Source organism: Lonchura striata, chromosome 5 (genome assembly GCF_050655825.1).
Source record: "Lonchura striata isolate lonStrDom1 chromosome 5, ASM5065582v1, whole genome shotgun sequence".
Taxonomy (NCBI): Eukaryota; Metazoa; Chordata; class Aves; order Passeriformes; family Estrildidae; genus Lonchura; species Lonchura striata.
Window position 1 is genome coordinate 42,479,677 of NC_140707.1, and position 13,741 is coordinate 42,493,417.

A 13,741-nucleotide genomic window follows, 5' to 3' on the forward strand; every position below is an offset into this window, starting at 1 on the left:
GTAGAAACCAGAAATATTGCTGGTCCATTTTGTGTACATTTGTTTTTTTAAAAGGGTCAAGAGAAAAGGCAACTTCAATACCTGTCGCAGTAATAAGTTCTCATTTAGCAGCAGTAGCAAATCTTTCTGGAGAGTAATTTTAGAAATGTTTGTAAATATATACTTTGCTGCTTTTGGAAGTATCAAAACATTTGAAAAAATGGGGAAGTATGAAAAGGCTTCTGTTGAGGCATTAAATTTAGCCACACAGGAGCTGCATGGGATGATTGCTTAGGAAATAGTGGCAACTCATTAAATAATAGCATTTCACACTGCATGAAAGCTTCACAGTTCAAAAGATGTTTCAGCTGGAAAAGCTTCTTATGCCATTGTTGACTTCCTGAACTATTTCCTACTTTGGAATTTCAAGGTATTGGCTAAGGAGCATTCTATTTATACCTTGTTTTTAAACCTTAAGTGATTATATGCATTTTAGGCATTTATATGTTATTATTTAGCCAAGCTGCTTCGTAAACGTGTATTTTAAACTATTAATTTGTGTATTTCATTGGATTTCTTGAATGTATGCGACAAGGAAATGGAATACATTAAAATTCTGACGGTTTTTGTTGGTGGATGTTTTTGTATTTGGTTGGTTGTGGTTTTTTTTCACAAGTGTACTATCTGTTGTATTGTGTTTCAGTTCTCTGCACTTTCTGTTGACTGCCAGTCTTTGGTCCAGGCCCTTCAGGAATTGCCTCTACATCTGAGGCTGAATATAGCTGCTGACCTTGTGCAGGTAATGCTGTGAAAGTTCACAAAAAAATGCAAATATTTTAGGAGAAATAATGTGTGCAAGAATGATAAGTCTTCAGACAGAAGTAGAATGTATTATATAAATAAATGCATTCATTTAGATGTGTATCAAGTGGCATGTAATACAGGATACCCCTCTATTGACACTTTTTGTGTGCCTATTTGACCTTAAACAAAATGTCTGGATGTGCAGTATATTAGATTTTAAATTGCGTATTGAGTGTTTGATACAGAATGATTGCACTGTTTTAGTGTTTGCTTCTCTTGTTAGCAGCTGTTAAAAGTTTGCACCAAAATTTTGTGTTTTCACATTCTTCCTGCTAAGTATATTAATTGTGATTTAATCTTCTACATAGCTAATATCAACAAGCATGCTTTTCTCCATGAATTAATCCTCATAGGTAAAACTGTCAATTGTACAGGTGAAGGAAGTATAATTTATTCTCCAGTAGAAGGATAGCAGCAATATTAGTAAAGTGTTCTTTCAAACTGTGAAAAAGAAAACACTATTGTAAGAGAAAAAGAGCCAGTGAAATTTAAATATTAAAATAAATTCTTAAAAGGATACATTTGTCAAAGCAAGAAGTATGGCCCTTACAGAAGGTTTAAGACTAGCCCTAACGAGGACTTTGGGTGTGAATGAAAAGCTCAGCATTACTCAGCAATGTGTGACATGTTTCAAAGGAAACCTGACCATCAGGTTGGGAGAGGTGTTGGAGTGAGTGCAGAGGAAGGCCGCAAAGTTGATCAGAGAGCTGGAGCACCTCTCCTGTGAAGACAGGCTGAGAGTTGGGACTCTTCAGGCTGGAGAACAGAAGGTGCCAGAGAGGTCTTCCAGAACCTTTCAGTACCTACAGAACAGAGCTGGAGTGGGACTTCTCACATTGGCATGTGTAGATAGGACAAGGGAAATAGCTTTAATCTGAAGGAGGGTTGATTTAGATTAGATTTCAAGAAGTTCTTGACTGTAGGAGTGGTGAGGCACTGGAACAGCTTTTCTAGAGAAGCTATGGACTACCTATCCCTGGAAGTGTTCAATGCCAGGTTGGATTGAGGCTTTGAGCAATCTGGATTAGTGGAAAGTTCCCTACGTGTGGCAGGCAGTTTAGAACAGGTAATCTTTGAGATGTCTTCCAAACCAAACCATTCTATGATTCTGTCAGTGCCAGTGTTAGCATACAATCTCAAATTCTCTAATAAGGTATAAAAGGAGTTTGTATTTTGCATTTGCTTTTGAAAAAGTATCAAGATAACTTTAGTTTACTTTTACTTCTTAATTCAATTCTGGGCAAATTTCCTGTACCTTATTAAGTGATCAACTATAGCAAGTATGAATTATAATTGAAATTAGACAGAATAGTAATAACAGATAATCATTATAAGGACTCAAGTCCTTTCTTCTACTCATAGGCATCAACACCTCTAGAGATCCCACAGATGAAATCTAAAATTTTTGAAGATGGGAAGAAGAGAGAGCAGCTGTTCCGACAGTCTCTGGCTCAAAGTGAAACCGTGTTGGTCTCCCATCCTCTTGGTAATTCTGTTGCTCCATCAGAACCTGGGAGTAAAAATGGCTCTAGGGCAAATGCAGGAGAATCATTTCAAAGAGTCCATCCAGTATCAAATCAAGACACTGACCATTTGGATGAAGAACTAGATCTTCTCCTGAATCTGGAGGCTCCCATTAATACAGAAAATAGACCTGCATCAGGTACATTATCCTACAGCATATCAACTGAGAAAGATTTGAAAATGGATTGTAAAGAAAATGGTAAGTTTTCTCCCCAGCATGACCTTATTTAATTTCCACTGCTCTCCATTTTGATGTTTTTGAATTTTTGATTAGCCAGTCAGTAATCTACTATCATAATCTGTCACACTGCATTTCATTTATCTGAGGCTGTGTTCTGGCCCATTCATTTTTAGTTTTAGGTCCTCACTAACCTGAAGTTTCACAATTGTCAGTTTACTTTAAACATTAAGTGAAATTCCTCTGTGAAACAGCATTGGGCTTATGATTTAGCAAAAACTTAATTTTTTTAAAAAAATGTGTACTGCTAGTGAATTTTATTGCAGGGAAGATAAAGTATTTGTGTAACTTCATCAACCTTTAGTTCACTGTGCTAATAGCGTACAGAAGAATTGACAGCTATTTCTGATGGCTTCTCTTAAATACTGCTTTCAGACTTTACTAGCATTGATTTTACAAAATGAAGTTGCGCATGGAAACTATTTTTGGAATATGACTTGCTGTTCTTCAAGAAGGGGAGATTGTGTTTAAATACAGTCAGTTGTGTATTCAAAGTAAAGCAGTGCAGGACAGAGGTAATATGGATTTGTTTACACATATTCAGTGTTCTTGTTTTCGCTTCTCTAGAGCCTTTAAAAGTAGATATGCCTGAAGACAAGAGCACATCATCACAGCAGCAGCAAAATACATCTAAAGATGTTACTGAAGAAGAGCTCGAGGATTGGCTGGACAGCATGATTGCCTGAAGCTCAAATTTCCTCATATGAATAATTGAATATAGCAAACATTATGTAGAAACTTGAATCTTTCTTTATCTCCTTGTTATTTCCTTTCTCTGTATGCCAAATGCCTGTTTTTCTTTGCCGGCACTTAAAATTTTGTGCAATCAAAATGAATTTAGAAAAGATTGAAAATTGTTGAAGACTAATGATATTATTAAAAAGGTCTAAAATTTGTGATGAAGTTAAGAGTTTTCTTTGCTAAAGAAGCAGGCTACAGTGCAGAAAGAGAACAATTATTTCAGCTTGTACTTGTTCTATATAGTCCTTAAAATAAAGCTGTGGATGAACAATGAATATATGTGTTTTTAGTTACTATTGTCACAAAAAACTCAGTATTGTAGAAAAATGGGAAAGATGACAGCAACAGTTATTTTGGTTTATAATACTTTATTGCAGTGGGCACTTTTTATTAGAAGAAAAAAAACAAAAACATCATCCTAACTTCTACTTGCAGGTGACCATAGAGCATTGTTTTATTTTGGCCTAAGATTTAAATTGTGTTCATTTTGATACAGTGTATGTCTTTTAACAGCAGTATCTAATAAGCTGTTATTGAAGGTAGTATATAAACAAATTTTAAGTGCAATTTGATACAGAAAGACAGAAAAGCAATACAGGTAATGGATCTGTTCATCTAGAACACTAACAAAAAGTTTGCATAGCTATGTCTACAGAGGTTTTAAGGCACTTTAATGTTTCAAGGTTGACAAAGTGTTTGAAAATGATTTCTTTTTAACTGCTTAAAGCTTTTCAAACTGTATCTTAATACATTCACTAGCAAATACTGTAGGGAAAAATGGGACAGCAGTTAGTTGAACTATTTTTTCTGAGGTACAGTCTCTGATGTTCAAGTTCTTCAATGTCAGATGTGCAATTAAGATGCCTTTTAGCCCTTTCAACTGTACTGCCAAACACCAGGTTAATGATGTGGTTAAAAAGTTGTTCTAATTTTTGGCCATGTTTGAACTGGAAGGCTTAAATTAATCTGGCATAGTTTTTGCTAATTAAAATTCCAACAAAAGACCTGTTTCATATGTGGTAGGTACAAAATGCCTCTGAAATAGTGTCAAATTTTATATGTGTCTTGAACTTTGAAGACATTTAAAGCAAATACAAGCTGTGAAATTATGCCGTGAAAAGAACTTTTTTTTTTTTTTTTTTTTTTTTTTTTGTATACTGGATCTTAGCAGTTCATTAATAAATCCTTTCTTTTGTGATATTAGCCAAGTTGATCCTCATACTGTTTTCGGAAGCAATCCCCTGCTGGGAAAAAATCCCAACATCTTTCTTGGTACATCTTCCACACAAATGATTCCTGAAAATGAGAAAGAGTATTTATTTTACCAGTCATTGTGCAGTTAGTGCTGTAGATAAACTTCTAACAATAACCACATACTGTGCCTGCTACCATGGAATAGAATTGTAAAGACACTGGAACTCAAAATTTAAGCTCTATTAGTAAAATATCCATGTATAAATTAATCAGTCTATTTATATCAGAGCAAACATGTTTTGTTTTGGCAACAAACAAAGGTACTTTTGTAGTGTTTGCCTAAGAGCTTCTTATTAGTGAGAAGATATAATTAAGTTCTAGATATTTCATTATTTATTTGCCTTTAGGGCCTAACAATGCTAAATATATGGTCACCCAAATACCTATCTATCTTCACATATGTATAGATTTTGACTATCAATATAGTATCTTAACTACTTAAACCTCTTGGGAATAAACAATACCTGGTGCATTTGAGATTTTCTTTTCAGGGATAAGTTGACTGTAAGAGTACTACAAACTGACTTCTGACAAAGTTCACTGCTGGGCGAAATAGCACAGTGCAGCATTCTCCCCCCCCCCCCCACTTTTATTTTAACCCTTCTTTCCTTTCACTGGCAGTAGCCTCTTGGGGAGAGTGGCATCATCCACACTTCTCACTGGTACATCAGTTCCACCTGCTGGTACACAGCCACAAGGCTTGGGAATATAAAATTGTTGAAAGATAAGCTTAATGTTTTTTCTTATATTTTATTTTCTACTCACCTGGCCAGTATGCTCAGTTTCATCCTTGTTAATTAGATACATTAAGAAGAACCTGAAACAAGCACATGAAGTGGGTATTAATGCAGGGAACATTGTATCTCTGCCTGACCTTTTATAGTCTGGGGTATGTGAGGAAGATTATGCCAACCAGCAAAGCAATGACACTGCTAGGCATCTAAAGTGCTTAATTTAAGGGAGAAAATTCTGTCCTGAAGCATGTCTCCTATAAAAGTGCTAAGAGGTGAAAAATCTATAAAAATAGAAAAATGCAGTTTAGCATTTCCTTCGTTTCAGTGTGAGGAGCAATACCTGAATTAGGCAGATGCCAAATTCTGAGCACATATGATCCAACATGTCACCTTGGAAGAGGTTACTATGGCTACTGCATGAGAAGTGTGGCAAATACTGAGCTGCACCAGGAGTTCTGAGCACTGCTGCTGTACAGCTCAGTTCTGAGCCTATCCTTCCCCAGCACCTGAGCTCAGTCAAATGTTGAGTGCTTCAACTAATTAGGAAGACTGTAAAGAACCAACTGTGGTGTGTTTAGAGGTAATACTACTCATGGTTGGTCAGTTTCAGTGCAGTGAATTTGGAATGAGGTTATGGGCTTTCATTGTGAAGGAAGGAAAGTACACTGATTTTAACAGTTGTCTAATTAAGGGGTAATTTGGGTAAAAAGATTGTTCACTATATATTCTATTATGAAGAAAATTGCCATTTTTAATTTACGGTGAAATAGAGGTTCTGTGTAACAACTAAGCAATTTGATATAGTAAGAAAAGCTTGGTAAAACTATGGCTATTGATAGAAATTTGAATCGCGTTTAGCAATTGATTTTTTTTTTTAAAGTTCAAAAAAGTTCAGATGCAGTGTTCCAAAGCCAGATTGCTATAAGATTTCACCAGCTTCTCCTTTCATTCTGCTTGTGCAATGCTTGTATAATTAATTATCTTTGTTGTCTGAGTAATTAATGCAACAAGAATAATTTTTTTAATATCTTCTTAGGTCTGCTCTATATTTGCTAATGAAAGTGGAAACTCTTGGGAGTTTGGTATAGTCTAAACATGTACAGCTCCTGACTGCTTCAAGGTTTCAAAACACTCCACTGTCACTAAAGAACTATAGGAATGGAGTCAATTATTTTTTGGAGCTTATCTTTAAAGAACTTTTTAGAATTTGTTTTGATTTGGGTTTTCTTTTTTATCAAATTGAAGCTAATTTTCTATGATCTCTTCAGCACTACCAAGCCACCATAAGTCACAACCAAAACTTCCACACTAAAGCAACATACTAAACTGTCCCCTACCCTTCCTCATATCTGGCTTTCCTCCCAGCAGAATAAGGAGTTGATGTGCCTTCTGGTCTCATACTACTAAGGTAACTCATGTGCAAGGTGTGCACTTAAAGGTAACCATTAGTGTGGAATAGTGGAGGAGAGACCCTAAAGGAGAGGAAGTAATCCTCAGCTTTGCAGAATTCTGGCTTGGGATTTTCAGCAACGTGTGCACCTAAATGACACTACATCTGAAAGGTCTCTTTATCATAATTCCAATTGTAAAATGTACTTACAGATAGTTTGCCAAGTTATGTTCTTGCAAAGTATGTGTTTCAAAGCCATGTGGGGTTGTGTCAAAGTAGTCATTGCCGATTCCACAAATAAAACATTTGGTCTGAAAGCAGAAGTTGTGGTTACAGATAAATTTTAACTCAAAAACACTAAATGGTGACAATCTAGGTGAACAAGAGCAATGAAAAATGTAATATGCTTCCTACCTCCATGTCTTCCCTCACTTGTTCTTGCTGGTCTCTTAATTCACCAAAAGCATCAATAATCAGACCTATTTCAAACAGAAAAGTAGCAACACTTCAGTACTTAGCAATATTCATATTGCAAGTAATGTCAGTCCTCCAGTGTCTAGAATTTAGTGTACTTTTAGATACAGGCACACTATTGAGAGTGGAAAGACTTTTTTATGCTTTATTATAGTCCATTTAACCTTACACAAACTCATCTCTTTGGTTCCCATGAATAAAATTAATTTTCACTCTCCTTCTCTTTAAACTCTTATATCCCAAGTCTTTTTTTCAACATAGTTCTGCTCCTACAGCTCACCTTGTTAGTGAGTCTGCTTCACATTTGAAGCATTACTCCTCCACTTTCAATGTTTTAAGAAAAGAATTTGATAATTTTGGAGACTATGATATTTGTAACTTTTTCTCATTATAGATATGCTACATTTTTTTCTTTGCCACCAGCTTGCCATAAAACAGTGCAGTTTTTTCCTAACAGCCTTAGAAGAGTTTATGCAATGAGTGTTGAATGCTGCCCATGACTGAAGAGGGGTCTTGTTTGCTGTAAACCACAACTGCAAACCAATTAAAACTGCAAATCAACCTCTAAAGAAAGGAGGAAATGGCTGTGTGGCCATGGTGACTTTCTCCATGTCATCTACCATTTCCAACTGGAAAGTCTCCATTCCCCAGTCAGCTGTGGTGATTCCAGGCTACAAGTGGGAAGAGTGTCTTTGGCAAGGCTCTCCCAAGTTTAAATGCTTGGTATAGGAGAACAGTGATCCTGCACAAGGTTCATCATTGCTGGATGGTTAGAAAAGTGTTCATAAACACTACAACCCATGTAAGTAACATTCCTTGGGCTTTGATTTTGTGTAGTACTGCAAAAAGGTGTATTATGTATTAATTAATATAAAATTATTACTTTCAGAATTAATGTTTTTTTAAACTCAGAAATAAGTCTTTACAGCAATACTGCTAAATTTACCTCAAACATAAATACAGTTTTCAATGGTGAATTAATTTTGAACAAGTCTACTAAGGTAAGTGATGGTACCTTGAATAATGGCCAGTAGGATAACAATGACAAAGAAGAAAAATGTGATGTCAAAGACAATTCGGTACATTTCATAAGGGTCTCCAGCAGGATCCTCAATTTCATCTCCAATGCCACCACCAGCTCTTACACCCACATACATGTGGAACAGGTAACACTAAAAAAGAGAGAGGAATATTACAGATATATTTACCATTAACTATTCTTTTAGAGTTGTTTTTTTCTTTTCTGCTCTGCTAATTTTCTTGAAATTTTATGGTAACATGAACACATAATATCATTTCTTGTGTATCAAACACACTGCACCAAAAATCTGTTACTGTCTTAACTAATGTGATTCCACCTTCAGGTACACTTACTAAGAGGGGGAGTCAGCATCAGCTGAGTGTTACCTGATCCTCACTCACTGGGTCTTACTTTCAGACTGAGACTATTTTGGAAGCATTTTTCTTGTATTTGTTACTGTATTCAACTATATTCTACTCCTTATATTGATTTCTAAGGGTATATCTTGCTCTGAGTAAGAAGAAGACATCTTTTAAAGTCTTGCAGTGAAGTTTAAAAATGTGGAAAATATTGCCATAAAATGAATAGTGGGATTTTCACAAGTAGATCTACCTGTTTGTAGGTGGTTTCTAGATAAATTAATTTTGCAATACTAGATATCTGATTTATTATATTGTAAATTGCTTGTGATCTGTGAAATGACCTGTGTTCAGTTCCATGCAGAAGAAATCACTTTACAAAAGTATTGTCATATTTTTGAAGATATAAATCTTAATTGAAAAACCTTTAATAATCTCTATGCTTAAGCTCTGTAAGTATTTTGGAATGGAATCTTCTGCCAGAGTGATAAACTACTGATGTTGCTCTATGACTGTCTACAGAATCTTGTAAACAACCTTTAGCCACACAGTATGGCTTAAAACCAATATCAATCTCTAACCATAGCCAATTTTCTGGAGTCACATTAGACATCAGGGTGCTAAATAATGAGTATAAAACCTAGCATTAGCAAACACTAAACAGAACTGTGCATCCATTTTATAATGCAATTTTACTGATGAGATAAGACTAGATAGTACTAGTTCAATAGTACTTAAAAATCTAGCATAGGATTTATTTACATCACTTAATAAAGTGGTTTAAAATGTAGCATAGTTATATTATTCTAATTATTCCTACACCTATTTTATAACCAAACCACAGTATTCAGCTCACAAAGTTTGGGCAGGGTTCATAATTTCTGTAATTTGCATGTCTAAGCTGCACTGAGTGTTTAAAAGAAAGTTCAAGAATAGGAAGGAATTCATTCAGTGAAGTCAGTGATACACCTCTGAGGTATTTTATTCTATCTCATGTAAAATGCAGAGCACAGAGTTTCTGTTCCTTAGGAGATGTCGGCTGAACCCAAACTCAGACTATTGCATTTAATACCTGAATTTATGTTTTCTGTATACAGTAAGAAAATCAAATCCTCTTTGTATATTAATATATATCTGTAGAGTATGTGCTATTTTGACAGAAATAACAGTCAGTGGCAATGAGTAGAAATCAGATTGTAATTGGTATCATAAGATTATCACCTATTATAAGTTGGAATTTCTGCATTCTAACTTATTTTTTAAGATTAAATTACTAATTTTAATTTTGGAGTAGGCTTTTATAACCAATGCTAATAACATCACATAATTTATATAATCTAAATAAGGATAGAAAGAGCGTGTATACTTGCAAACATTGGGAACAAATGGGGTTTCTTTGTTGTGAAAACACAGCTGCTTTTTGAAACTCTGACCAGTTTGTCCAGAAATTCCTTTTTTACTATGAGGGTTTGCCATCCTCAACTGTAAAAGCATTGTGGCACATCATAAACCACAGTATTTAGGAGAAAAAATCAGAATACTTTCCTATGTGTCCTCTATTTGCCATTGAGTTTAGACCACTGGAGAATGCAGAGGGAATCTCAAAACTATTAGTATTTCCAAAATGACTTGTATCAAGAAGAACAACCCAATAGATTTAACAACAAACACATCCATCCTTACTCATCATTCTGTCTAAAGTAACCATTTGAAAATTCAGGATCATATTTGAGGCACACAGGTGATGTTTTAGTTACCGTCATCATGTCGTCACACTTCATGTCTGGTTCATCTTCATCTTCACTTTTGTTGTAGAATTTGCGGAAGAAGTTGAAAGCCACCACAGTGTAAAGGTACACTACTACAGCCAGGAGTCCCACAGTGAGCACAAGCTGTGTGTGGAGACATGACATGAAAATAGGTTTCCATATCATTTTGTCAGAAGAGACATGCCTGCTTGGTGCATTGCCTTAAATATTGAAAATTAGTCATATTGTACCTTTCCCAGTAAGAAAACTAAAGACAGCAGTTATGTGTGTATATCACTAAAGCAATTTTTTACACTCTTTAGTTTAAAAGTTTAATTATAATAACTTGAAACACTGGATATACAATAAAAATTATATAATGAAAATAAAGACTTATCATAGTCTATTTTCTCTTACAAAGCTATTTAGCAAAGCCATTGCTAAAATGGAGAGTAAAATTTTTAGATAGGAATAAGTAATTTCCAGGTCCTGCCTCCAAGGAAATAAAATCATTAGGTGAAAAAGTTTAGCAGTTAATGAAACTAGATTATATTGTCTGTTGAAGTTGGTGTTAAAAGATACATCTCTGGAGAGGAGTTTTCTCAAAGGTACATAGTTTAAGAAATGCAACAACCAGTATTTAGTCTTTTAAAAGAAACATAAGAGTATTGAAGGACAAACTGATCAATTATCACTATGCGGATCTGTCAGCATGCTCCCAAAGTGAGCATTTCAGCGCAGAAATAAGCAGCTTTCAGTGTTCATATTTATTTGCCAGGAAAACAACAAGATTAGAAAAATTATTCATGGCTGATTACGAATGTAAAACCATGGTCCTGAGTTAAAACAGTTTTGTCAACTATGTTCACTTTTGACTGTGACATTTCTTAAAAATTCCTAAGGAAGATATATAAGTCATTAGAATCATTAAAATGAATATGAAATTGGTCATCCTGAAGTAAAATAAATAGTATAAAACCAGAGATTTCATTTCTTTGTGTGATGATAACACGTCATCACCTTGTGTGGGTATATTTTTATGCCTCTTCCAAAACATCATGTGGTATAAAATGTTTTGACAAATCTAGCAGAGCATAGGTGTGGGCTTAGAATATATGCTACTTTATTTGAGAAGCAATGGAATGTGTATGTATAAAATGATATTTTGGGGAATTTAGATTTCTTAAATGTAATTTTAAAAGTAACTATAAAGCTTGCTTTTTGTTGTTATGCTCGCTAGGAACATGGATACCTTGGAGATCAGAGCATGATTCCTTGCAAAAATTTTAACAACTAGTTTTAGAACTACATTTTATTAACCTGAGTTTTGCATGACAAAGGGCCATAGAAGTGTATTCCATAGTGCAGAATGGCCACACCTTTAAGCACATTCTTGTTAGCCAGGTATTGAAATCTTATCGTGCCCAGATCATTATTACTGCTGTAGCTAAGGTGGCATTGTGTATTCTTAATATATTATCACCAATCAGCTCATCATTGAGCATATAGAATGAGCTGGTTCATATTCTTATGTTTTTCTAAAATGATGTGTTTTCTATTGTGTACAACACTTCTTTATCTGTCATCAATTGGTGGGTATAGATTGTCATAATTTCATAGGTTTTAACATGTATTAAGTGTGCTGCAGCAGATATGATCAATCCGATAATCATATAAATGAATTTCATTCTGATATTTTCAGTACAAGTTATTTCCAGTACTTTTACAAAGTGTATTTTTTTTCAAACCTTTGCATGTAGCACTAACCTGTTTGCCATTGTGAGTGACCGAAGACAGAATAGTTCGCAATGTCTTAAAACCCATAGCGATATCCAGCAGATGAGCAGCAAAGAAGAAGTTGTTGTAGTGCCCAAGGATAGACATAGTTGTGTACCAAGCTAAGTATAAAAATGACTGCAGAGAAAGTGAATAGTAGCAGAGGGTTAATAGGTGCTGATGTGCATTATTGGATGCAGAACATAGCATTTTGAAGTCACTCAAGCTGTTGTAGTAGGACACTTTGCCTATGTAGGGATTAAACAGCTCAAACTTCAGCCAACTTTTGAAAATTACCAGTGATGAATGGGGACATCACAATGCTTTTGCTGTTGGAAAAATGCTGAGACCAGCCTTACTCAACAACCCCAAAAACAGACATCACAAGGATGTGAAAAACCTGTTTATCTTGACAGCTACTGGCACTGGCAGGGATGTGGAAGGCAGGTGATTCCTGATTGATAGAGCAACCAATGATTGGTAGTACTAATAACTTATTTTAAGATGAATGGTGCTCTGCTGAGCTAACATATTGAGTTCTACTCAATCACTTTGTTGTAAAAACTCAGTCCCGCTTTTTAACGGCAGGAATTTCTAGCACCTGCAGGGCTGTGTGTAGATTCTTTACTTGAAGGGGAACACTCTCCAGGGTTACTCCTTGAGGCTGCGGCAAAGAAGTTTGCCTACTGTCACTGATATGGGCAAGTAACATAACAATAATTATTGAACTCCCTTTTAAACCGTTAATTTAATAAATAATGTATGATAATAGCAGTTATAACCATCTATACTGTGCAGTATATAATTCTGATTAAAGCACCCTTTAGTCTAATCACAAGGCAGAAAAAATATTTTAAAATGGCTCTGTAATGCAATATTATTTGTGTATGTTTGTTGAAAATAAAATCAGATGGTGAAGGACATACATGTTTAGAGTAAATCAAAGCATATTCATCTAGGCTAACATACTCACATTATCAGTGAAAACAACTCCAAGCTTCCAAATGTGGTACTTTGTATCAATGGAGCTTAGCCTAAGAAATAAAAAAAAATTCAAATGCATAAATGTCAAAAATAAGTATTGAATTCTGTATTTATAAGCAGCAAACTACTTGTGGCACTTCACTATTTTTGCTGAAGGTGGTGATGTAGATTAATTGTTCATTTTTTGAGTGATCGGATACTTAATTTTTCAGAGACTATTCTTAATTCTGAGCACCACAAAGAGTTTCTAAATCAACAAAGCTGGTGTAACAATCTTAGGAAGAATGATGCTTCCGTATTCCACAATTAAAAAAATACGATCTATGCCAAAAGTAGTGAAATGTGGAAAACAGATTGCTTAAATTTAAGAGGTTAGTGTCCTGTCTAGTATAAAATACTGCCAGAATAACCAAGAGAAAAGGTAATGCCTTCTTCAATATTCTAAATATTTTATCAGCCATTGGAGGGCATGGAAAGGGAAATAATTCTTGTGCATCTTACACATTGAGAAAACCAACTCTTGTAGGAGCATAAATCACTTGGGACCAGGACACATTCAAGGTCTCATCTTGACTAAGTCAGGAAAACATCTCTGAATCTGTACTAGACACTTGTATCTAAGTATTATCAATACTTTTTTTGATGCATTGGTTTA

At 34.9% G+C, this 13,741-nt stretch overlaps 2 protein-coding genes across 9 annotated transcripts in view; one reads left to right on the plus strand and one right to left on the minus strand.

Moving 5' to 3' along the window:
* AVEN (apoptosis and caspase activation inhibitor) overlaps positions 1 to 3,621 on the plus strand; it is an 83,870-nt gene extending 80,249 nt beyond the window's left edge. For both annotated transcript variants that reach the window (XM_085580370.1, XM_021539239.4), the window contains exons 4-6: positions 683 to 778; positions 2,206 to 2,566; positions 3,173 to 3,621. In XM_085580370.1, coding sequence (XP_085436496.1) covers positions 683 to 778; positions 2,206 to 2,566; positions 3,173 to 3,291 — 576 coding nt within the window. In that variant the 3' untranslated portion in view covers positions 3,292 to 3,621. The remainder of the gene's footprint in view (positions 1 to 682; positions 779 to 2,205; positions 2,567 to 3,172) is intronic.
* A 73-nt stretch (positions 3,622 to 3,694) lies between these two features.
* Positions 3,695 to 13,741, minus strand: part of RYR3 (ryanodine receptor 3) — a 193,711-nt gene continuing 183,664 nt past the window's right edge. For 6 of the 7 annotated variants that reach the window (XM_077784079.2, XM_085580369.1, XM_077784078.2 and 3 more), the window contains 8 exons: positions 13,076 to 13,136; positions 12,094 to 12,240; positions 10,336 to 10,470; positions 8,214 to 8,370; positions 7,139 to 7,203; positions 6,935 to 7,035; positions 5,366 to 5,417; positions 3,695 to 4,642 (listed from right to left, as the gene is read on the minus strand). In XM_077784079.2, the coding sequence (XP_077640205.2) occupies positions 4,547 to 4,642; positions 5,366 to 5,417; positions 6,935 to 7,035; positions 7,139 to 7,203; positions 8,214 to 8,370; positions 10,336 to 10,470; positions 12,094 to 12,240; positions 13,076 to 13,136 (814 nt within the window). In that variant the 3' untranslated portion in view covers positions 3,695 to 4,546. The remainder of the gene's footprint in view (positions 4,643 to 5,365; positions 5,418 to 6,934; positions 7,036 to 7,138; positions 7,204 to 8,213; positions 8,371 to 10,335; positions 10,471 to 12,093; positions 12,241 to 13,075; positions 13,137 to 13,741) is intronic. The other variant, XM_085580368.1, reaches the window with a different exon arrangement.